This window comes from Salmo salar, chromosome ssa16, assembly GCF_905237065.1.
Source record: "Salmo salar chromosome ssa16, Ssal_v3.1, whole genome shotgun sequence".
NCBI lineage: Eukaryota > Metazoa > Chordata > Actinopteri > Salmoniformes > Salmonidae > Salmo > Salmo salar.
Genome location: NC_059457.1, coordinates 82,238,049 through 82,261,482, shown reverse-complemented (window position 1 = coordinate 82,261,482; position 23,434 = coordinate 82,238,049). Strand labels below are relative to the sequence as shown.

Sequence of the window (23,434 nt, the reverse complement as noted above, 5' to 3'; positions counted from 1 at the left end):
CTCTATACTTAAAGATCTGTGTTTTGTGGGCGAACAAAATATCTGTCTATATGAATATGTATGTATGTAATCATATATCATGTTTACATACATAATGGCCAACAATATTGCCATGGTGTCATTAGCAAGAAAAAAAAGCAAGTAAAAAAATGTGGTAATTCACTTTGAGAGGAAAAACTTCATTTTCATCCTGATCTGGATTTGAAAATGAACGTCAATGTTATACCGACGGTCAGTGAACGGTTACGTGATGAGTAACCTTGTCGGAGACCTGAAGATTTGCGTTAGCTCTCCAAACTAAAGGCTTTGGCTCAGTGGGCTAATACAGTCTTTGTGGTGCACAGGGGGACCCGCATTCGAATGCCAGTCAGTCACAGAGACAGCATCATGTCAGTGTTGTGTAATTGAGAAAGTTAACGATAGCTGTAGCCAAGCATCCAGGAAAAACCATCGGGAACATCAGGATAACTGATGGTTCAAATCTACCCAAACCTCTAAACATGAGTTATCTGTGGTTCCTCATATATAAGACGACAGTTGATGATAGTGTTGTTGTTGTCGTTAGAATGATATATTATTGGATGTAATGTTATTGGTATTTTGTATTGTTTTAGTAAGTATGTGTATTGTGACTGTGTAATTGTCCTTGGCTGCTCTGGGACTACAGGTGCAAATTAGCTTTTGGCTAACCCTGGCACCTTTACATGGATGTTGCATTATTGTAATATTGATGTTGATTAATGTGCATTGTCCCCTATAAATGAATAATAAATAATTGATTGTTTTATTTAACCAATTTATTAATTGTGTGAAAAAAGGCATACAGGAGACACTTTTTTATTTAACTAGGCAAGTCAGTTAAGAACCAATTCTTATTTACAATGACGGCCTAGAAACAGTGGGTTAACTGCCTTGTTCAGGGGCAAAACAACTGATTTTTACCTTGTCAGCTCAGGGATTTGATCTAGCAACCTTTCAGTTACTAACCCAACGCTCTAACCACTAGGCTACCTGCCAACCCAAGATTGATCAGGATTGGTTTGTTATTGAAAGTCCTTTTCTTAATTAAAAGGTATCTTTTATTAGAGGTCCATGAGACGCCTGATGGAACCGATCCTGCCTCCCCAGTCACTGTATCTACGGTACTGGCCGGGCCTCAGCTAGGACTGCCTGCCCCTGTAGTTGGGTTGGTCGTACATCATTCAGTGGCCGTCCATCACGTTTGAAAGGAGTTGAAGTCGGACATGCGGAAGCGGTTCATGCGGTTGGGATAGTCGTCGTCCATCTCCATCATCTAGCCGGCCGTGTCATTGTGTTCGTACATTCTGAAGCTGCCACAGTCCTGTAAGGAACGACCAAGTCACGTCACTCAACCCAATTTGTACATGTCATCAACATAGCCAGAATAAATGCAGCTTGTTGAGTGATGTTCAACACATTATTTAACTAGATGTAGATTAGAATTTACAATTGTCAGGTAGGTCATTTACACAAATAGTCAACTATAATGGCTCAGTAAAAGAACCTTGTCGCACTCCAGTACCATTTTATAGATTTAACAATCCATAGCATAAGATTACCGGTGTACAGGCCTATTCATATCCTGGTATTAAACACCATACCATGGGGATCATGCGGCAGGACCTGACACAGTCGTTCATGCCCATCATACGCCGGTAGTCGGAGTACTCTCCCCTCCTCAGGAAGTACTGGTGGCCCATGTAGCTGGGACGGTGGTAGATCATCAAGCAGCTGCTCTCCACCCTGATGGATTGGCAGCGCTGGAAGTCGGGGTACAGCTCAGAAAAGTTGACCATGCATAACCTCAGGAAGTAGGGGTTCAGGTCAGAACAGTTGACCATGCATAACCTCAGGAAGTAGGAGTTCAGGTCAGAACAGTTGACCATGCATAACCTCAGGAAGTAGGGGTTCAGGTCAGAACAGTTGACCATGCATAACCTCAGGAAGTAGGGGTTCATGTCAGAACAGTTGACCATGCATAACCTCAGGAAGTAGGGGTTCAGGTCAGAACAGTTGACCATGCATAACCTCAGGAAGTAGGAGTACAGGTCAGAACAGTCGACCATGCATAACCTCAGGAAGTAGGAGTTCAGGTCAGAACAGTTGACCATGCATAACCTCAGGAAGTAGGAGTACAGGTCAGAACAGTTGACCATGCATAACCTCAGGAAGTAGGACAGAACAGTTGACCATGCATAACCTCAGGAAGTAGGACAGAACAGTTGACCATGCATAACCTCAGGAAGTAGGGGTACAGGTCAGAACAGTTGACCATGCATAACCTCAGGAAGTAGGGGTACAGGTCAGAACAGTTGACCATGCATAACCTCAGGAAGTAGGAGTTCAGGTCAGAACAGTCGACCATGCATAACCTCAGGAAGTAGGAGTTCAGGTCAGAACAGTTGACCATGCATAACCTCAGGAAGTAGGGGTTCAGGTCAGAACAGTTGACCATGAATAACCTCAGGAAGTAGGGGTTCAGGTCAGAACAGTTGACCATGCATAACCTCAGGAAGTAGGGGTACAGGTCAGAACAGTTGACCATGCATAACCTCAGGAAGTAGGGGTACAGGTCAGAACAGTTGACCATGCATAACCTCAGGAAGTAGGAGTTCAGGTCAGAACAGTTGACCATGCATAACCTCAGGAAGTAGGGGTGCTGAGGGTTCTGGAGCATCCCCTGAATAATCCTGCTTCACAGACGTTAACACACTAGAATAATGCAACACGGCATGTAGACATGTTGAAACTCTTTTTTGTTGTTGTGGCATCATTTTGGTATCAAGTATCGCGATACTAAACCTGGTATCGGTATTGAAAGTCAAAATTCTGGTATCGTGATAACACTACATTATTGACATAATCAAGTATTACACTTTGGTGACACTTTATTTTACTTTAGTAGTAGGCCTTTTCTACAATGTCTGGTTTAATTCAGATTATTGATATTTGATTTGATCTATTTTGTATTCTGCAAACAGATATTGTTACAGGTTTTGCTTGTACAATATTTTTCTACTCAGAAATGCATATACACTGAACAAAAATATAAACACAACATGTAAAGTGTTGGTCCCATGTTTCATGGGCTGAAATAAAAAATCCCAGAAATGTTTCATATGCACAAAAGCTTATTTCTCTCAAATGTTGTGCACCAATTTGTTTACATCTCTGTTAGTGAGCATTTCTCATTTGCCAAGATTATCCATCCACCTGAGGTGTGACATCAAGAAGCTGATTAAACAGCATGATCATTACACAGGCTCACCTTATGCTGGGGACAATAAAATGCCACTTTAAAATGTTAAATTTTGTCACACAACACAATGCCACAGATGCTGAGGAGTATTTCTGTCTGTAATAAAGGACTTTTGTGTGGAAAAACTTATTCTGATTGGCTGGTCCTGGCTCCCAAGTGGGTGGGCCTGGCTGCCAAGTTGGTGGGCCTATGCCCACCAATGCACACCCATGGCTGCACCCCTGCCCAGTCATGTGAAATCCATAGACTAGGGCCTAATGAATTTATTTAAATGTACTAATTTCCTTACATGAACTGTAACCCAGTAAAATTGTTGCATGTTGCATTTATATTTTTGTTCAGTATACATAACTGATCTAACCAGACATAGAAAATATTAGATTTATTATAGAACAATCTTATTAGTAACAATATGATTCATACCATAATTACAATATTTTCACTTCTGACAGCACTTTAAGCAAATTTTGATAGCACTTTAAGGTGGTCCTTAAACATGACTTATAAAAGTGTAATTTTATTGACAAAAATCCATAATGACAATGTAAGCCCGTCTATACACCTTGAAGTCCCTGGAATATTATTATTACGTTATTGACATTAATATTTGCTTCTATATACTTTGACTGACAGGGCCTAGTAACCAATAGGATTTCTGTTATATTGCATAAGGTGGAAGCGCACACTAGCACGTATGAAAATATCTGTAGGATCTCTGTTTTATTATTTTATGGGCTTTGTTTTGGGACCTTTTTCTGGTTGGGAACTTTGCCAACGAGGAGGTAAGTTTCAACTGTGTGACCCTTTTTGGCCCAGTGACTCTGTGTCAAAGAAGCATGTAGAGTGAGTAAGCTAGAAACTTGATCCTGCACATGGTCTGCTTAATGTCATATGATTCAACACTTTAATGTTAAATGTGCAACACAGAGATACACCATTAAAACAGCCCATTCAGGTACATTTTTAAGGTGTATTTCAAATATATATTTACATCCTCTTATTTGCAGTATATTCCATTCTATTTAGACCTACATGTACAACATGTGCCTCTTGCTCAATATATTGAGGTTTGTCCTCCATTTAAGCTAAAGGCACAAACACAGACCCCAAATATCATAAAGGTCACCAAATAATATCAATCACTTAATCAGAAACAGTGAAATGGAAATATCAACAGCAAGCTTATTTAAACAATGGTTTTATTGACTGGTCAGAGTGGAGAGGATGTTGGGCCTAAAAGTCGGTGATCCTTCGGAAGGAGCCGGTGGTGGCACAGGTGGCTCCCCATTCGCTGAACTTCCTGTACTCGCCGGGCCTCATAAAGTATTGGCGCCCCCTGTAGTTGGGATGCTCGTAGAGGGTCCAGTAGCCGTCCATGACGTTGGCGGAGTAGATGTCACGGCTACGGAAGCGGTCCTGGACGGAGTCACAGTCCTCGCCGAACTCCATCATCTGTCCCTGGAAGTCTGGCCTCTCGTAGATTCTCATACGGTAGGGACTGCCGCTGGCCTGCTCGGACAGAGAGGTACAGGAGAGGTAACACTGGCAAAACACAGGTCACTTGGGGGGCATGGGGAATCACAGGTAACCAGTACATCTGACATGTTTCAGCGGGCCTTAGGTTAACACGGGTAAGTAAAAATGCTAAAGTAGCCAAACACCACATTTGATGTCAGAAGTGGATATCGCAATTGGGGAGGTTGCAGTGTGCTAACATAGGCCAGGGTCATGACAGTCACAAAGGTAGTTTAGGACATGTCTAAAATGTCTCAGAAATGTCTCTTGAAGGAACCCAAGATGAACCCAGAATGATCTGCATGAGATATTCTGCTGATTAGGTATTGTTTTGGTTGGTGGGAGGGTCCAGTCTGAGGCTAGACAACATGAAACAGCATTATGTCATTAACATGACATACATGGTAGATAACTATGTCATATGAAACCTAATACAAAGGGTCTATGGGATTAACATTTTATGGGCTTCCATCCATCCAACCATCGACTCTCCTCCTCTAGGCGAGTCGTAGAGTCATGTTGCTTTATTTGCCATGTACCTTCAGACCTTTATGTGGTCTGGTTATCTCCCAACCATTCACAGATTCATGTGTTGTGCTTATAAAACTATGGGCCGGGTTCCCGGACACAGATGAAGCCTAGTCGTGGACAAAAATCAATGGAAAATCTCCACTGAAAGTGCTTTTTAGTCCACGACTAGGCTTCATCTGTGTTAAGGCAACCTGCCCTAAAACCACCAGTTGAGTGAACAAGTATACACTGATAAATCCCCACAATGCATTACTACAATACAGATTGAGCCATGAACAAACCAGACATTAAAACCCATCTTCTCTCACATCCCGGCTACTCACATAAGAAAAGGTACGGCAGGAGCGAATGGTGTCGCTGTATCCCATCCAGCGCTGGTACTCTGGGTACTCTCCCCTGGTCAGTACATACTGGTAGCCTCCGTAGTTGGGCCTCTCGTACAGCACCCAGCAGCCGCTATCTACCTTGATGGAGTTGCAGCGGCTGAAATGGGGGTGCACATCGGGGCAGTCCGTGTCGCACTCATAGGAGCGACCCTGGAAGTTTTTATCCTCGTAGAAAGTGATCTACACAGCCAGGGCCGAAGGTCGGAGGGAAATGTTAACATCAGTTAGGGCATACACTTTTTTTTCTTTCATTTTACTGCATTTCAAATAAAATGACACTTCCTAATATAAAAACACATTTTCTATGATTTCTATAATGGAAAAATATACTGCCTTCTCTGGACCAACAATTACGTACAAGTAAGTTTGTCTCCTGTTTATAGGTCTCCTGTTAAAGGCTACTACACTGCTGGCATTCTACAGCTTGTCTACCAGTAAAACAGCGATCAATGATCATTTTCATTACCAAACACTATCAAACTTACCTCTGGATTATCTTTCTTGGCAGCACTATGACATTACTGTGTTGAACAATCAACCAGTTTCTTTCCAAATCAGCTTTAAAGTCCATGAAAACAAACACAGACCCAGAGAGCTGTATACAGTAGTGCCAACTAGCTAGAGAAAAACTGGTCTGCCTTACCTTACTCATGTCTGGGCTGTTGTTAGAGCACTCTTCCTCAATGTAATATCCAGGACAGAGGGCCACGAGCCTCTTTTATAAAACTCAATCAAAGGTTGCCGGATCAGAGGTTTTGTTATTTTAATGAGCAGGGATTTAGTGGCATTGAGATGCTGCCAAGGCCTTGATCCTGTCCATACAGATAAAACCCCTGATTCATCAATGCAGATGTCCTAGCCCTGCACATTATTGACCCACGTGCTGTGGACCACGGCCCTTTTGATACTGTACGTCTACCAAAATACATTTTATTATCCAGTAATCCACAATAAAGGGACACATGTTTACTGTTTGGAATGCATCATCACAATGCTACAGTATCTGCAGGCCCACATTCATTCTCTTAAAGTCATCACAACACTATGGTATAGGACCATCACAATACTATAGTATAGGACCATCACAACACTATGGTATAGGACCATCACAATACTATAGTATAGGACCATCACAACACTATGGTATAGGACCATCACAACACTATGGTATAGGACCATCACAACACTATGGTATAGGACCATCACAATACTATAGTATAGGACCATCACAACACTATGGTATAGGACCATCACAATACTATGGTATAGGACCATCACAATACTATAGTATAGGACCATCACAACACTATGGTATAGGACCATCACAACACTATGGTATAGGACCATCACAACACTATGGTATAGGACCATCACAATACTATGGTATAGGACCATCACAACACTATGGTATAGGACCATCACAATACTATGGTATAGGACCATCACAACACTATGGTATAGGACCATCACATCACTATGGTATAGGACCATCACAACACTATGGTATAGGACCATCACAACACTATGGTATAGGACCATCACAATACTATGGTATAGGACCATCACAATACTATAGTATAGGACCATCACAACACTATGTTATAGGACCATCACAACACTATGGTATAGGACCATCACAATACTATAGTCTAGGACCATCACAACACTATGGTATAGGACCATCACAACACTATGGTATAGGACCATCACAATACTATAGTATAGGACCATCACAACACTATGGTATAGGACCATCACAACACTATGGTATAGGACCATCACAACACTATGGTATAGAACCATCACATCACTATGGTATAGGACCATCACAACACTATGGTATAGGACCATCACAACGCTATGGTATTGGACCGTCACTACACTACGGTATTGGACCGTCACTACACTACGGTATAGGACCATCACAACACTACGGTATAGAACCATCACAACACTATGGTATATAACCATCACAATACTATAGTATAGGACCATCACAACACTACGGTATAGAACCATCACAACACTACGGTATAGAACCATCACAACACTACGGTATAGGACCATCACAACACTATGGTATAGAACCATCACATCACTATGGTATAGGACCATCACAATACTATGGTATAGGACCATCACAACACTATGGTATAGGACCATCACAATACTATAGTATAGGACCATCACAACCCTACGGTATAGGACCATCACAACACTACGGTATTGGACCGTCACTACGGTATAGAACCATCACAACACTACAGTATAGAACCATCACAATACTATAGTATAGGGCCATCACAATACTATAGTATAGAACCATCACAATACTATAGTATAGGGCCATCACAACACTACAGTAAAGGACTATCTGCAGTACACATTCATTCTATAAATGACATGGAGGCCTGTTAGAGATAAGCTTCTCTATATGGAGTACAATATGGAACATAGGAAGGAGCAGACACTCTCAGATTCCGTCCAACCATGACGTTATTGTTTTAGGGTATAACAGTTGTTATAACAGAGTATAAACAGCTTGATCATAACATCTAATGCATTGTGAGGATAGAATGGACTATAGAACATGGAACATTGTCATTGAGAGTAAGCTAATGGAGAATCAGTTAATATTTACAAACAGGTTATCCTGTGGAAATGCCTGATCCTACAGTAGGCTACTGCAGCCACAAAAAGGCTTATGAGGCTTATGGTATTATTGGGGGAAGAGTGTCTGACAGGGGAACAATATATTATGGGGGATAGGAGTATCTGTTATGGAACAACACATAATGATAATAATATAGCCTCTACTGCATCAGATACTGTCACAGGACTGGTGGTCAACAGTGTGGCCTGTGAATTTAAAAAGACTCAACAGTATTAATCAATCAAATGAAAGGAGACAATAAACAGAGAAAATTACATTTGTTTTCTTACATATAAATACATTGAAGTCAAAATTACCCCCTATTTTTCCTCAAAATATTTATGTTGAGAACAATTTAATAGCTTTCCACAACTAAACAAATATTATTCTTATTTTCTATTTTCACTGATATATATATATATATATATATATATATATATATATATATATATATATATATATATTATAGCAGCAATGGTGTGTTGTGTGTGTGTGTGTGTGTGTGTGTATAAGAGAGGATGTATCAATGTATACTTGATTTAATTTCAGCTCTCAGATCCACACGGGTGGGAGAACTGGGTGTATTCATTATTTGGATTTATGAATTAGTCGGACTCCGTTGCAAAACGTTTGGTCTGTTGCAAAAGGTTTTGCAACGAAAACGAGAGTTTCTATTGGAGAAATTGAAGTAGGTCCCTCCCCGTTTCTTTCCGTTTGTTCTGTTTGTTTCCGTTTGGTTCCTAGAGTAAACGGTAAACTATATATACACGCACACACTACATTGACACTCCCACACACATACACTACATACGCTAACACACATAGGCTAACACACACACGCACACAGAGACCGACACAACACAAACACACACTTTTACACTCATCATTTGCTGCTGGTGCTCTGTTCTTTATTTTATTCTTATTATCGATCCTGATGTCTAGTCACTTTACCCTGCCTTCGTGTACATATCTACCTCAGATACCTCGTACCTCTGCATATTGATCTGGTACTGCTACTCCCTGTCTATATACTGTAGTTCCATTCTTGTGTATCTTATTTTATTCCTCTTGTACTACTTTATTTTTAAACTCTGTCGTTGGGAAGGGCTCGTAAGCAAGCGTTCCATGGTAAAGTCTACACCAGTTGTATTCGGCCCATGTGACAAATACAATTAGATGTTATATTATTTGATTTAAACGGTTTCTTTTTCTAAAGCGTTTTTCCAACAGAATCCGACTAATGAATACACCCCCGAGGTTCAATCAAATCCGCAATCTCATGTTTTACTGAACGAAGAAAGGCTACTTGCAGGGCGAGCTGACACTTCCTCTAGCGTTGGCAACATCCGGATTCCAGTCGAGATGGTCATGGCGGAGGGTGCAGCTGTTATGAGGAGGAATCGACCAGGGACTAAGGAAAAGGTACCGGATTTTAGCAACATGGTTTAATTTTAGTGTGCTCAATGCTCCTGTCTTGCATTTTACTTGGGCACATTTGGATCCTTTCCTTTATGGCCCGTTTGTCAGCTGCTAACGTTAGCTTACTTAACTAGCTAATGTTGCTAGTTAGCGAGGCTACATACTGCCAGCTGGCTAGCCAGTCAAAGTCAGGAGCTATAAGATATGGGTTGGTAACAGCTATCAAACGATGCCTGTTTATATTGTTAATTGTCTGAAGTTATCTGAACATCGAATCTACAGGTAACTATGTAGTAGCTAACTACCTCGCCCTTCATCACGACTCTCAGTGCCATTAGATTACACATCAGTCACTGGATGAAGGATTCTTCTGTAGGTGGGAGTTTTGTAAGAGCCGCGACATTCGGTCTGAACATTAACACGGATAGTTTGCAGTACGATTTTGGAAACATAACGACCTTATCTTTCATATCGGCGAGAAATAATGTAAAAAAACAAACAACAAAAAACATGTGAAATTGATACACATCTTTAAAAGGTTAGGGTACCACATGGACATATTTCCATTTTACAACGCTTGTTAAGGTCTCGATACCTGTGCTAATTAGCTGTCTCTGAACAACTGTGTGTAAACTGAAGACAGGCCACAAACATGTCACTGAAAAATACTGTCCACTGCAGCTGTGTTAACCGGTTAAACCGGTTAAACCAGTGGCGGCAGGTGGGAGGACCTATATGAGGAACTCATTGGACTGAGCCCTTCCTATAGCTCCTCCCACCAGCCTTCACTGGTGTACAGTAAGCTGTATTTTGCATTTGTGAAATTATTTTGTGACGTGAACATAAATCCCTCTATGTTTCTAGAACTGTACCACAATTGAGAATGGATTCATGTTTAGATGGAGTATTTGGCTTCCAGAGCCAATTCGCCCTTTAAACAGAACATGTATGGTCCTTGGACTATAAGGAGTGATGTTAGGCTCCTTAAGTCCAATATTGGGCTAGTAGCTACCTAGTCATTTACCAGACAGAGATAAGCTAGCTGGCGAGGTGTTTTTGTCAGCTGAATCAGTGCAGTTAGTTTGCCCTGCTCAGTTTCTTGTGTATGCCCACAGGACTTCTACAACTGGCCCGATGAGTCATTCGAGGAGATGGACAGCACACTGGCTGTGCAGCAGGTGGGAGTCAGATGTCTCTGTTAAAATGTTTGAAATATCTTACTGTTTGAGTCATTTGAATATGATGACAGTGTGGTTAATTGAAGAAGTCTAATCAGGCATTCTACTAGCTACGTAGCTAGGGTTGATCTGTGTCGGCAGTTCTCTGTAACATTCTCCAGTATGGATTGAGCAGTTGCATATAGCCAAAATATCAGAGAAACTGAAATCTTTCGAGTGTAGACAACAATCAGACTGCTATTCTGCCATTTGAGTTGCTGAGGTAGAATGGCTTAGTCAGGTGATATATTTAATACAGTTCTGTTCTGCTTCTAAAGTGTGTTTGTGGTTCTTGTCAGTACATCCAACAGAACATCCGTACAGACTGCTCCAACATGGACAAGATCCTGGAGCCCCCAGAGGGTCAGGATGAAGGGGTCTGGAAGTACGAACACCTCAGGTAGTGGCTGCCATTTACCACTTACAAGAAAGTCATGTGGACATCCAAAATGTGTACTGGTGCTGAAAACAAATCCTTCTTTTAACATTTGGTCTTGTCTCCTGTCCTCCATTTTTAGGCAGTTCTGTTTGGAGCTGAACGGACTTGCTGTGAAACTACAGGTATGCTCTTACGATTGACCAGCAGGCCTGGGCATTTCCAGTCCTCGGGGGCCTGATTGGTGTCACAGTTTTGCTCCAGCTAACACACCTGACTCCAATAACCACCTAATCATGATCTTCAGTTTAGAATGACATTTGATTAATCAGCTGTGTTTGCTAGGGATGGAGAAAAAGTGTGACAATCAGGCCCCCGAGGACTGGAGTTTCCCAGGCCTGTGACATAGCTCTTCAGGAAGATCATGTTGAACATCCATTCTTCTCACACTGTGTTTGTTGGAGTGGTAACGTCCAGTAAGTCTGTTGCTAACATGTACTCTATCTGTTCACAGGGAGAATGCCACCCAGACACATGCACCCAGATGACGGCAACAGAGCAGTGGATCTTCCTCTGCGCTGCACACAAGACTCCCAAAGAGGTAAGGTCCTCTCTGCCCACAGCATTTGTAGAGAGGGATCCCTCATCCAGTTCCTACCCCCTTTCCCTGGTATAAGAATAGAATACTAATATAAACCAGTTACACTTTTATCCAAAGACACTTAGTCTTAGTGACTTAGTCATGCGTGCATACATTTTTTGTATTGAAGTAAGCATTTCGTTGGACTGTGTATCCCAGTGGGAATCGAACCCCATGGCACTTAGCATTGCAAGCACCGTGCTCTACCAACTGAGCCACACAGGACTACAAGATAGTTGTCCTCTGGCACCGAACATTCAACATGCCAGGACTAATAACACCATTATAGTCATTATTGTATCATGGCTGGTACTCAAGCCTGTTGTTGTTTGCTGTCTCCTGCAGTGTCCAGCCATCGACTACACCAGACACACTCTGGACGGAGCCGCCTGCCTCCTCAACAGTAACAAGTACTTCCCTAGCAGGTAACAACTGTTTACCGTGTTCCTATGTCTCCTGTGACTTTCTCATTAACCCCCAGCACCCTTCACACACAAATCACAATCGTTTTTTTATTTAACACCGTTTCATCCAATTGATCATTCGCATCGTACTGATTTATGCAGCTACCTACACTTGCTGTAAGCGTTGAAGCGTTGTAATAAAGTTGCTGTCTATAGATTGTAAACTGATTTGGTCTCTGTTCTATGGTAGAGTGAGCATTAAAGAATCCTCAGTAGGGAAACTGGGTTCAGTTTGTCGACGGATCTACAGGATATTCTCCCACGCTTACTTCCACCATCGTCAGATCTTTGACAAGTATGAGGTAAGCATTTTCTATGACTGTCTTTATTCCTGTGAATTGTAATTACACATGTACATACTGTATTTAAAGCACTAACCCAAAACCTAGCCCTAAGGCTGGGATTCAATCTGATCCCGCGTTGTCGAATGTTCCAGCGGCTGCGGAGATCACGTTCACGGTTAACGCTGCATATGTCGGCTCAATGGGAAATGACCTTTACATGTTAAGTGTGCTACAATGTGTGATCAGATTGAATCCCGCCATAACTCTTACCCCAACAGGTTTCACATAGATTCAGCTGTGATTGTGATGATACTTGTTACATTGCATTTAATATAATTTGACTCTGGTTTATTGGTTACCAGTGATTACAGCTTTCAACTAGCATTGGATTTAGAAATGTTGTTGTTGTTGTTAGGATTTTATATAGGAAAACTCAAGCGAATGCTCTTGCCCTCTCCAGAACGAGACGTTCCTGTGCCATCGGTTCACGCGCTTCGTGATGAAGTACAACCTGATGTCCAAGGACAACCTGATCGTACCCATCATGGAGGATGAGACTAACCCTAACGAAGCAGAGGGCGAGAACGACGCCTGAGGACTGGGATCTGAAGAGGATCTGCTACACCCTGCCAAACTATTTCAAACACATGGCTGTTACACACACACACACACAACTACACAATACTCTCAAAAGCACACTAAAATCACCAGTTTAAGTAGAATATTTTCAATATTGTATGAACATCCTAATTTAGCTTGTATGTTTCAGAGAACAAGACAATGTTGTGGTTAAATGACTAACCAATATACACTGTGGCCAGTTAATTAGGTACACCCATCTAGTACCGGGTCAGACCCCGCTTTGCCACCAAAACAACCTGAATCCTTCAGGGCATGGATTCTACAAGGTGTCGGAAACGTTCCACGTGGATATCGGTCCATGCAGACGGGATGGCATCACGCAGTAGCTGCAGATTGGACGGCGGTACATTGATGCTGTGAACAGCCCGGTCTACCTCATCCCAAAGATGCTCTCTATTGGGTTTGGTCAGCAACAGTGTTCAGATACGCTGTGGCGTTCAATCGTTGCTAAATTGGTATCAAGGGACCTAACGTGTGCCAGGAAAATGTTCCCCACACCAGTACCCTACCGGCACCAGCCTGTACCGTTGACACCAGGTAGGATGGGTCAACGCACTCCTGCTGTTTACTCCAGAACCCAACTCTGTCATCAGCATGAACCGGGATTCGTCAGACCAGGCACGGTGTTTCCACTCCTCAATTGTCCAGTGTTGGTAATTGCGTTCCCACTAGTGCTTCTTCTTTGTTTTAGCTGATAGGAGTGGAACCCCGTGTGGTCGTCTGCTACAATAGCCCATCCGTGACAAGGATCGACTAGTTGTGCGTTCTGAAATGCCGTTCTGCACATCACTGTTGTACTGCGCCGTTATTTGCCAGTTAGTGGCCAGCCTGTTAGCTTGCATGATTCTTGCCATTCTCCTTCGACCTCTCATCAACGAGCTGTTTTCACTCACAGGGCTGCCGCTGACTGGATCATTTTTGTTTGTCGCACCATTCGCGGTAAACTCTAGACAATGTCGTGCGTGAAAGAGGCCGGCCTCCTGGGATTTTCAGAGATATTGGATCCGGCGCACCTAGCACAGACGATCATACCACGCTCAAAGTCACTTAGGTCTCTAGTTTTACACATTCTAGCATTCAATCAAACAGTTACTGAATGGCTCGATGCCTGTCTGCCTGCTTTATAGACCAAGCCACAGCCACGTGACTCACTGTCTGTAGGAGCGAATCATTTTGGTGAACAGGGTGGTGTACCTGATAAACTGTGAGACACCCTTGGCTAGTTACTTTATCATGTGCTTTCTGTTTGGTCCTTAGGCAGCGTTTACACAGGCAACCAAATTCTTATGGGCAAAATAATTGCTCTGCTTGGTCAAAAGACCAATTGGTGGCAAAAGATCATAATTGGGCTGTCTGTGTAAACGAAGCCTTTGTTGTGTTCTAGGTGTCAGGAACTCTGGTCTAATGTAGAGCTACAAGTTAATATAACAGGTATTTAATAAACAGCCTACATTATACAGGTTGATATAACAGGTATTTAATAAACAGCCTACATTATACAGGTTGATATAACAGGTATTTAATAGTCCATTATTTCTGACTATACTGTATATAGCACCACGTCAGTCTTCCATCCTAGATTAAGGAAGTGGAAGGGCATGATTAATTGAAGACTATAACAAAAAATGGGTTGTAGGGTTTTAGTCCACTAATGACTGAGTTTAGGATTAGGGGAAGGGAAGCTGATCCTAGATCAGCTGAGGTTAGGATTAGGGGAAGGGAAGCTGATCCTAGATCAACTGAGGTTAGGATTAGGGGAAGCTGATCCTAGATCAGCTGAGGTTAGGATTAGGGGAGGGAAGCTGATCCTAGATCAGCTGAGGTTAGGATTAGGGGAGGGAAGCTGATCCTAGATCAGCTGAGGTTAGGATTAGGGGAGGGAAGCTGATCCTAGATCAGCTGAGGTTAGGCTTAGGGGAAGGGAAGCTGATCTGCACCTAGGGGAAGCTTTAACCCAGAGCCAAAAACTGCATCATTGCCGCAGGATAGCCTGTTTACTGGGCCAGAGTTCCTACATCTTTGACACTACAGACTGTTTTCCTAATAACTTGTTTCTATAGAAGGGGACGGGGGTGTTTATGTTCATGCCAACAATCTCTCACTGTATTTATTTAAAAGAAAGGAATTTGATGTTTTATTAGTGAATATTAATTAATGACAGCTACTCAGAAATGCCTTAGGTTTTCAAAGCACAAGTATGTCTCATTCACTTTCTATATTCTTGTGATTAACTATTACTCAGGCAACACAACGATGTGTTTGACTGTGTTGCCATTTTGTCCCTGGTGGATATCTATTCACTGTTTCTTATTAAAATATCAGATATATTTACAATCAAGTGCCATGTGTATTCCTATTGTACATTTGTGACCTGTTGTCTTCACATTTTCACTGTAGTGCAACGTTTTCAAACAGGCTTCCATTTCATCAGTAAGGGTTTTTTAATAAAGGGTTGTTTCCCTGGGCTCAATGACACACGGACGTATCCATCCTTCTCAAGGGTTCAAACTTTATTCTTATGAACAAGACGACCCACTTCTGAACACAAGTCTTAAACATTTCCCCCCAATATTCGGAAAGAACAAGGCACAATGTAATGTGCAGAAGAACATAAACATCCAAACGTTAGCTAGTGTTCAGAACTATATACAAAACATACAACATGCACTGAGGTTAAAACAAAATCTTAACTGTAAGGTCAAGACAACTTAGCCTCATTTAGAAAACGGGTGGACGAAGGGAACATATCTTAACTCAAACAATATTTGACATTTTTTAAAGGCTGTACTTTGGAGCAAAGCATAGTTGATCTGCTCCTCAAATTGAGTAATGGGATTACAGGAAGTAGAGGAAGGGAAGAAATGGAATATCCTCAAACGTCTAACATTGTAATAAATAGTTAAACATTTGTTTTAAAAGGCAAGACACATTGACTTGACAATGTGGTGCTATGGAAATATGTAAAGAGTAAAACATGTTTATTTAAATGTAACATTTTGAGAAATTACAGGCATGCTTGGAATACAACAAAATACTTTTCCTAAAATGATCTAATTTCAAATCAAACTTTGATTCTGTTTTATTAGTAACTGACCAAATCAAATTTACCTAAAAGTTTACTTTAATGTTAAATTAACAGAACGTGGGAGCACTTATTTATGAAATTCTTCTGTCATTTGTTTTCATCTGGCATTGACTTTCACTATGATCAAAATTCTCAACAAGAAAACAAGTACGTTTCAAAGCAAAACGGCATAACTTTTCAATTGTGAACCGTTGTGGAAAATTCGAGATGTTTCTACCCTGATTATATATTTTTTTACAGGGAAGATAATGAAAGTGAATAGCAGTTCACACAAAACAAAATCAGACACCTCATAGTACATGCTATTCAAATAATTATTCCAAAAAAATAGGCCTACATGAAATATGTGATGTCATAAATTCTTTAGTTAAACCTCAACACTGACACCCATAGCTTATCAGTTATAGAATACAATTTATAAAAACTTTTTTACAGAATACATGCATAAGCAATGAGGGAGCAGACCAAGACAGGATGCAGGAAAAAAGAAACCTGACCATGTAAACCTGAGTGGACCATGGGTGACTCATGACTGAACCAAGGGTGATTGAAGTTGATGAAGATGAGGTGAATAATTTACAGGCAGGAAAGAATGGCAAAAAAAAAAGAGCTTACTTTGTTGACCTTCCAATCTTGAAATGTCCCAGCCGTCACACAAAGCCAACGTGAGACCACGTGAAACTTTATTTGTGGTCCCAGTCCTGTGGACAGAGTTATTTTGATGTTACCCCTCATCTGGAGGGCACATCGTTTTTAGAGACTCACAATCACAGAAAAATCTACATGAAACAGCTCTCGAAAACATGAGATACATAAAAATGCATAAAATAATCTCCTGTTTATGTATTTTTTCATCCAGTTGGAGAATTATGTAACGATTAACCCTCTAGGGATCTATTTGCCCTCTTCTGTGACAGCAGCCTAATTATTTTTAAATACATTTTCCAACATGTATTGCTGTCACATTAAAAAGACAGTAATCTTGACTATTCTAATACCATTGAGATAAAACATGCTCAATAGCAGATAGAGCTTTTCACCAATATTGGCAATAATCTTCGTTAGACTTTTTTTTCATTGCGTTAAGAGCTAATTTGAAAAACAAAACTTGTGATTGGCCAATAGGCCTACATAAAGCAGTACCAGGAAATAGTTACCTATTGCTTCTATACTCTGAACGGTTACATGGCAAAAGTTTGACACAGATGCCAATGGAGGAACATTCTTGTTACAAAAGATCGTTTAGCTTAACTTTAAGCTCAATCCTGCATTAGGTTAAGTTATGAAACAGTTAAACAGTACAATACAGTACCAAGAGCTAGTTATCCCTCTGAGTTGTGGAAAAAACACCAGAGAAAACTATGCACTTTTTTACAGTCCGGAAGTGATAGAACGAGCACTTACATCATAGTGCTTACAGTACTTTTTAGTAGCTAAAATGATAGAATATTACATTAAATTATACTACACAGATAAAAAAAAATGAACATTCAGCGAGCACATAGTTGTCTGGACTGAATAATATAATGCGGGTGAAGGGTTGGAGGAGACAGGGTCATGAGAAGCGGGTGGAGCGATTGAGAAGTGGGTGGAGCGATTGAGAAGCGGGTGGAGAGATTGAGAAGTAGGTCTTTCTGCCTGAGGAGATGGGCGTTTCATTGGCCGAAAGGAAACGTGGATGACCTCTACTTGAGTGGTTCGGTGGCGGGCAGAGGGGAGGGGTCAGTGGTGATTTCTGGGCGGTACTCCTTGCGCAGGTGGGCGTAGTGCGGGTTGCGGCCGTACCTGGGCTTCAGGGTGACCGGTGAGGAGGGGTAACCTCGCCTCATGGCGTGGAACTTCTGTTCCTAGATGGGGAACGTAACAGACACGACACATGACAATCCTTCTCCAACAGTCATTCCTCACAACAGACCAATAAAGATGATTCTCTAGCATGCATTATCATATGTCATAATAAGTTTATACTGGTATTATAACTGGTACCTTTCCTGGTTCTTGCTGTATCATCACAGGTGTCATCCCCCCTGGACTTTGTGGGTAGTATGATAACGTGTGATTGTAGGCTGGTTGCACCATGTGGTCGATGAACTGCTGCTGTGGTAAAACAAGTAAGCACTGAGTACGGTTTTATACATCAACTGTCACCTAATGCTAACGCTATGAAGTAGCATATGCGAAATAGTACCCTGACCGAGGGAACTACAAAACGGTTGTGTTCAGTAGGTCGTACTGTGGCAAAACATTTTGAAACAGTCAATACAAATGTGCCTTTCTTATTGGACCAAGGTAATTTTTTTCTCAGTTTTGAGCGTAATGAACAGGACCCAGGTCAGGATGTTACCAACCTCTGGGATGGGGGCCTCTATGAGGGGCATGGCAGGCTGGACACAGCCCCCGTCGCTGGGCTGCTCCATGGGCTGGTACAGGAGCTCAGAGGGCTGCATGTACAACACTGGGCTGGAGGGCACTGGAGACTGACACACACACACACACAATTAGTTGACATTTAGAAAACACCTTGCCTCTGATAAAAACCCACTCACAAACGTAGAGGTGAAGAACACAGAAGCCCATCTCCTTACCTGAGGAACGTTCCATTGCAGGTGACTAGGGTGACACTGTGTAGGGGCCTGACGGACACAGAGTATAGGAAACATCAGTACCCAGGAGTACACCAGCTTTCTCCCGGAATAACACCTCAATAGCATTACATTACATCTGAACAGCTGACTTGGCTGTCAGTGGCTGAGGTACCAGTATTTACAATGGATGTCTTATGATGCTGTACTGGTGACTACGGTTAGCCTGGTCCCAGATCTGTTTGTGCTGTCTTGCTAACTCCTATGGTCATGAACATAATTCCTATAGAACACAAACAGATCTGGGATCAGGCTGGTCAGCTGAGCTGTAATGGTGGTGGTGAGACGGTCCAGAACAGTCTGCTCTGACCTGGTAGTGATGGTAGGCCGGCTGCTGGTAGATGGGTGGAGGCTGGTGGGCCAGCATGACTGGAGAACCAGGCACTGAGCGGGACTACAAGGACACAGACGCACATGTAATATGTGGGACACCAGCCATGTAAGAAAGAACATGTATCTTTATGCCAAAAAAGCAAATGTACAATAACTTAAGATTTTATCAAATGCAATGAATTGTATAAAATGACTAAAACACTGTAGTATGTCATGTCTGTTTCCTGTATGAAACATGATCAATAGTCTCTCTATGATTCTCACATGTTGCTGTGTAATCAAATCTTCATGTAGAATGCACATTTCATTCACCACCAGGGAAAATGTGGCATGAGCACATGGCTGAGTGAAGGATAGGACTCACAGGCCAGTGGTAGGGGGTGGAGGGGCTCATCTCTGGGGTGTGGAAGTAAGCCACTCCGTTGTGGTAGGTGTAGGGGTACCCCGTAGAGGTGGTGAGGTACATGGTTCCACAGGGGGTGGGCATCATGGCAGGAGTATGGCTGGACACAGAGAAGCTGTTTGCTGAGTGGAGGAGGAAGGAGGCACAAGTCAACCACCAGGTTATGTACAAAGGCAAATGTTATCGACACTCAATCCCAGGTGATGATTCAGCATTTTAAAGCCAACAAGTGCAAGAGCACATTAGTCCCCCCCACCACGATCAAGATAAGACAATATATGGTATGATAGTTCAAATGTTCAATGATGCATTACAAACGTGTTGAAAAACGTATTTCCACCACTATGTAATCCTACTGCTTCAGCTGTCACTCATCTACAGCATGGTAAGACAACCCTGTTCCTGAGGTGCTGCAGGATTCTGTTCAATCTAGGCACCACACCTGACCAAATTAGCTAATGTTCAGTGACTGCCTAAATTCAACACACCTGGTCTTCCAGGTCCGTTAAAGCACTTCAGGACCAGGGTGACCTAGCCCTGCTCTATGGTGCTCTGTTACTTACGGTGACCTCCCACTTGTTGCTTGCGGACAGCCTGGCCGATGTTGAGCCTCTTGTCCCGGAAGCACAGTCTGTCAGCCTGGGGATGTGGTGGTGGCAGAGGGACAGGGGGTATCCGGTACAGATTGAGACAGATCACTTTACTACCCATGACCATGACTTTACTGGTGATGGACTGAGCTAGATCTAATGTGAATTTGAGCTGCTGTCTGCCAGAAGGAGATATAAGGTTTGTATTGTATCATTTCTATCCCATATCTCTACAGTATACTGGCTCTAAAAAAAAAGGTGCCATCTAGCACCTAAAAGGGTTCTTCGGTTATCCTCATAGGGGAACCATTTTGGATTCCATGTGCAACCCTTTCCAGAGGGCTCTACATGTAACCCAAAATGATTATAACTGGAACCAAAAAGGGTTCTCCTATGGGGACAGTCGAAGAACCCTTTTGTGAAAGAGTGTACTTTTAGTTACTCACATCATGAAGGATTCTCTCTGTATCCTCCTGCGTCTCAAAGGTAACAAAGCCATATCTGTGGGATGGACACAAACACACAGTGTCCCTGGATTACATTTCCATTGCCATACCTTATTTAATAAACATCATTGCAAGTGTCATCCAGTCTATGTGGGGCAGAACATCTCCAGTTTAACTGAACTCACCCTTTTGACACCCCAGCACGGTCAATCACTATCTTCACCTCCTTCACTGCTCCATGCTGGGAGAAGAAGCGTCTCAGGTCGCTCTCATTGGTCTACACACAAAAAGAACACACCCTTTTTATGCTCCAGTAACATGCAGCAGCAGCAAAAAGGTAAAGTTAGGTCGCAAAACACAAAACCAGGAGGCCCTATGAAAGTAAAGAAAGAGACAAAATTCACCTTGAAATCAATGCCTCCCACAAAGATGCGGTTAGGGATGATGGTGCCAAAGCGGGGGGCATGGTGAGAGGGAGAGGTGTTGTTGCTGAGGTCTTGAGACACTGGAGTAGGAGGAGGAGAGGGAGTGCTGGTCTGCGTGCAGATTGAGATTAGCTTGAAACAGAACAAGAGCATCACTGGATTGGCCATCCTCACCAATGCTGAGAAATTCTGATAATGTAGCAAAAGTTAGCTATTTTACAAAGCAATATTGTTTGATATCTTTAAGACAAAAGGTATGTTGTAAGCCTTTGATCTTTCAAAACAAACTGTCTCTACAACTGTATTCTTGGGGACAACTGCACCTTGAAAAGAGGTTGTCTTTGTAGATGCACTTTTGTTTTGTCTAGAGCTGGGAATAACTAGCCAACCCTGAGTGACCTTTTGCTTTTTAAAGCCTATAATATGGCTCACAGAAATGCATGAGAAACTGCACAATGCTAGGCTAAGGTTTAGGAGAGAACTTAGCTACTTAGCTAGCTACTAGCTAACAAGAGTCAGCCAACACATTTTCGATCAGGAGAAACATGCAAGATTAATCACCATTTACCAATAAACGAGTTACAACATAACTTACTCTGGTTTGGAATACATTATCTATATCAAGCGACATATAACTGAACAGAAAGAACGCTAGTTAACATAGCTAGCTAGATAAATTAGCTAAACTAAATACCTTGCTAACTTTATGCACTGGAAGCTAACGTTTGTGATAGCTAGACAATTATCGTTAGCATTCAAGAGTGACATTTTAACTTACTGGCTATATAACATTAATTTATATAACTGTAGTATTGGCAACCCACATTGTTACATGAATCACAATTAAATATACCGACACAATCAAACGTAACACTTATCTGTTTAACGTTATATATATATATATATATATATATATATTTTACATATTCATCTTAGTTAGCTACTGGTAGCTAGCAAGATGGCAAGTAAAGTTAGTACGCTCGTAAAGGTAACTTACAGCTATTTCGTTCTCCATCGTAGACACTGTGCTTAATTAGATGGCTTGAACAAGTAAAGTGGAAACAAATAATTGATTGAGGGTTATATCCAATGTAAAACAGCAAGACAATGGCAACTAAAGTTAAAACACCTTGCAAGCGAAGTGCACACAGCCAGGGACAGCCGACCTTGTATCAGAGTCATCAACACCAGTCTCGCTCTAGCTGCAGCAGGAACGAAGGAAAAATATCTGGCGTTTACCAGATCGAGCTAGTCGATCCTAAACCATTCATATTCATAGGTGGGCAAGTATTGGTTACATTTCTTTTGTTTCATTTGGATTTAACCAGAGAAACATGTATCTATAGATTATTGTTAGTTTGTTTCCATGTGCCAAAGGTAGGAAACTTTAGGTTAGCTAGCTAGTTTAATTCGGTTTTATTTCCCGCTCTTCGAGGCTCTGCCGCCCTCAACTTGTCAGGATGGCACTTTCCCAGTCCCCAATGACAACGTTGTTGGCGGGAGAAAAACCGTTTTTAGGAAAAACGTTTTTATTGAACAATTTCAGTTAATTGCTACATTATAAGTGTGCACGAATGAACATGGCAATTTATCGTATTATTAACATTTTGGCACAAATATTCTACAAAGAAAACTAGCAAACATACCAAAACATTTAGGCACATTTACCCTATTGCCCGAGTGTATGGTTGGTACCGGGTTCTGTCTTGCCTGGTTGCCATTTTTTTTAAAGCTCATGTTCAACTCCTTGTACTTCATATTCACATGACTTGGAGAACAAGGAGTGGAATGTTAGCTAAACAGACTGGCAACCAGGCTACTAGGTTCTGTCAGGCAGAGACCGTTCACATTGATACAGCACCTGTTGCTGTCTTCAATGCAGCGCCCCCTCCCAGTCTGGCTCTTCCTGAGAGGCCTTTTATATATGAACCCTCTTTGATTAGCCATGCACTGTAGTGTGAAGTCCTTAGCTGATCTTTTCACAAGTAGACCTATGGGTAAATGAAATAGAATGTATCTGTGACGTTCAGCATTATTTTTGCTAGGTCGTTACATTACATAGTCCTATTGAAAGCATTGAATTGATTTTGTGTGCAAGCATCC

General features: G+C 41.9%; 3 protein-coding genes across 14 annotated transcripts; 1 reads left to right on the top strand and 2 right to left on the bottom strand.

The window, feature by feature from the left end:
• Positions 1 to 4,462: 4,462 nt before the first annotated feature.
• Positions 4,463 to 6,488, bottom strand: LOC106575866 (gamma-crystallin M2). The gene is made up of 3 exons (XM_014152567.2): positions 6,356 to 6,488; positions 5,650 to 5,892; positions 4,463 to 4,789 (listed from the first exon to the last, which is right to left on the bottom strand). The coding sequence occupies exons 1-3, from the start codon at positions 6,362 to 6,364 to the stop codon at positions 4,514 to 4,516; spliced, it is 528 nt and encodes a 175-aa protein (XP_014008042.2). The 5' UTR covers positions 6,365 to 6,488; the 3' UTR covers positions 4,463 to 4,513.
• Positions 6,489 to 9,563: 3,075 nt separating this feature from the next.
• Positions 9,564 to 15,741, top strand: LOC123727891 (MOB-like protein phocein). 3 transcript variants are annotated; one of them, XR_006759852.1, is made up of 9 exons: positions 9,582 to 9,787; positions 10,900 to 10,962; positions 11,301 to 11,401; positions 11,520 to 11,562; positions 11,892 to 11,978; positions 12,363 to 12,442; positions 12,672 to 12,783; positions 13,226 to 14,838; positions 14,881 to 15,741. XR_006759852.1 is itself a non-coding variant. In XM_045698143.1 (8 exons), the coding sequence occupies exons 1-8, from the start codon at positions 9,728 to 9,730 to the stop codon at positions 13,358 to 13,360; spliced, it is 681 nt and encodes a 226-aa protein (XP_045554099.1). In that variant the 5' UTR covers positions 9,564 to 9,727; the 3' UTR covers positions 13,361 to 15,741. The 3 variants fall into 3 exon arrangements, 1 of the variants encoding a protein (XP_045554099.1); XR_006759853.1 differs by having other exon boundaries at positions 13,226 to 14,880; positions 14,923 to 15,741; XM_045698143.1 differs by having other exon boundaries at positions 9,564 to 9,787; positions 13,226 to 15,741.
• A 1,242-nt stretch (positions 15,742 to 16,983) lies between these two features.
• On the bottom strand, positions 16,984 to 23,234 carry LOC106575875 (protein boule-like). 10 transcript variants are annotated; one of them, XM_014152578.2, is made up of 12 exons: positions 23,193 to 23,234; positions 22,329 to 22,372; positions 21,311 to 21,463; positions 21,092 to 21,183; positions 20,907 to 20,961; positions 20,434 to 20,509; positions 19,832 to 19,992; positions 19,445 to 19,528; positions 19,078 to 19,125; positions 18,841 to 18,969; positions 18,479 to 18,589; positions 16,984 to 18,339 (listed from the first exon to the last, which is right to left on the bottom strand). In XM_014152578.2, the coding sequence occupies exons 2-12, from the start codon at positions 22,344 to 22,346 to the stop codon at positions 18,178 to 18,180; spliced, it is 1,089 nt and encodes a 362-aa protein (XP_014008053.2). In that variant the 5' UTR covers positions 22,347 to 22,372; positions 23,193 to 23,234; the 3' UTR covers positions 16,984 to 18,177. The 10 variants fall into 10 exon arrangements, with proteins under 10 accessions (XP_014008053.2, XP_014008056.2, XP_045554098.1 ...); XM_014152581.2 differs by having other exon boundaries at positions 21,311 to 21,442; positions 23,193 to 23,228; XM_045698142.1 differs by lacking the exon at positions 23,193 to 23,234 and adding an exon at positions 22,978 to 23,151 and having other exon boundaries at positions 21,311 to 21,442.
• Between the last annotated feature and the right edge of the window lie 200 nt (positions 23,235 to 23,434).

What these genes read in the sequence shown, in the direction of transcription:
- LOC106575866 (XM_014152567.2), bottom strand. An exon ending in CCTGCCGTACCTTTTCTTAT is followed by an intron (nt 4,790 to 5,649) that starts GTGAGTAGCCGG and finishes CTGTCCGAGCAG; the next exon opens with GCCAGCGGCAGTCCCTACCG.
- LOC123727891 (XM_045698143.1), top strand. Translation starts at nt 9,728, where the DNA reads ATGGTCATGGCGGAGGGTGCAGCTGTTATGAGGAGGAATCGACCAGGG. An exon ending in TGGAAGTACGAACACCTCAG is followed by an intron (nt 11,402 to 11,519) that starts GTAGTGGCTGCC and finishes CTCCATTTTTAG; the next exon opens with GCAGTTCTGTTTGGAGCTGA. An exon ending in GACTTGCTGTGAAACTACAG is followed by an intron (nt 11,563 to 11,891) that starts GTATGCTCTTAC and finishes ATCTGTTCACAG; the next exon opens with GGAGAATGCCACCCAGACAC.
- LOC106575875 (XM_014152578.2), bottom strand. An exon ending in TGGGAGGCATTGATTTCAAG is followed by an intron (nt 21,184 to 21,310) that starts GTGAATTTTGTC and finishes TTTTGTGTGTAG; the next exon opens with ACCAATGAGAGCGACCTGAG. An exon ending in TACAGCAAGAACCAGGAAAG is followed by an intron (nt 18,340 to 18,478) that starts GTACCAGTTATA and finishes TTCCCCATCTAG; the next exon opens with GAACAGAAGTTCCACGCCAT.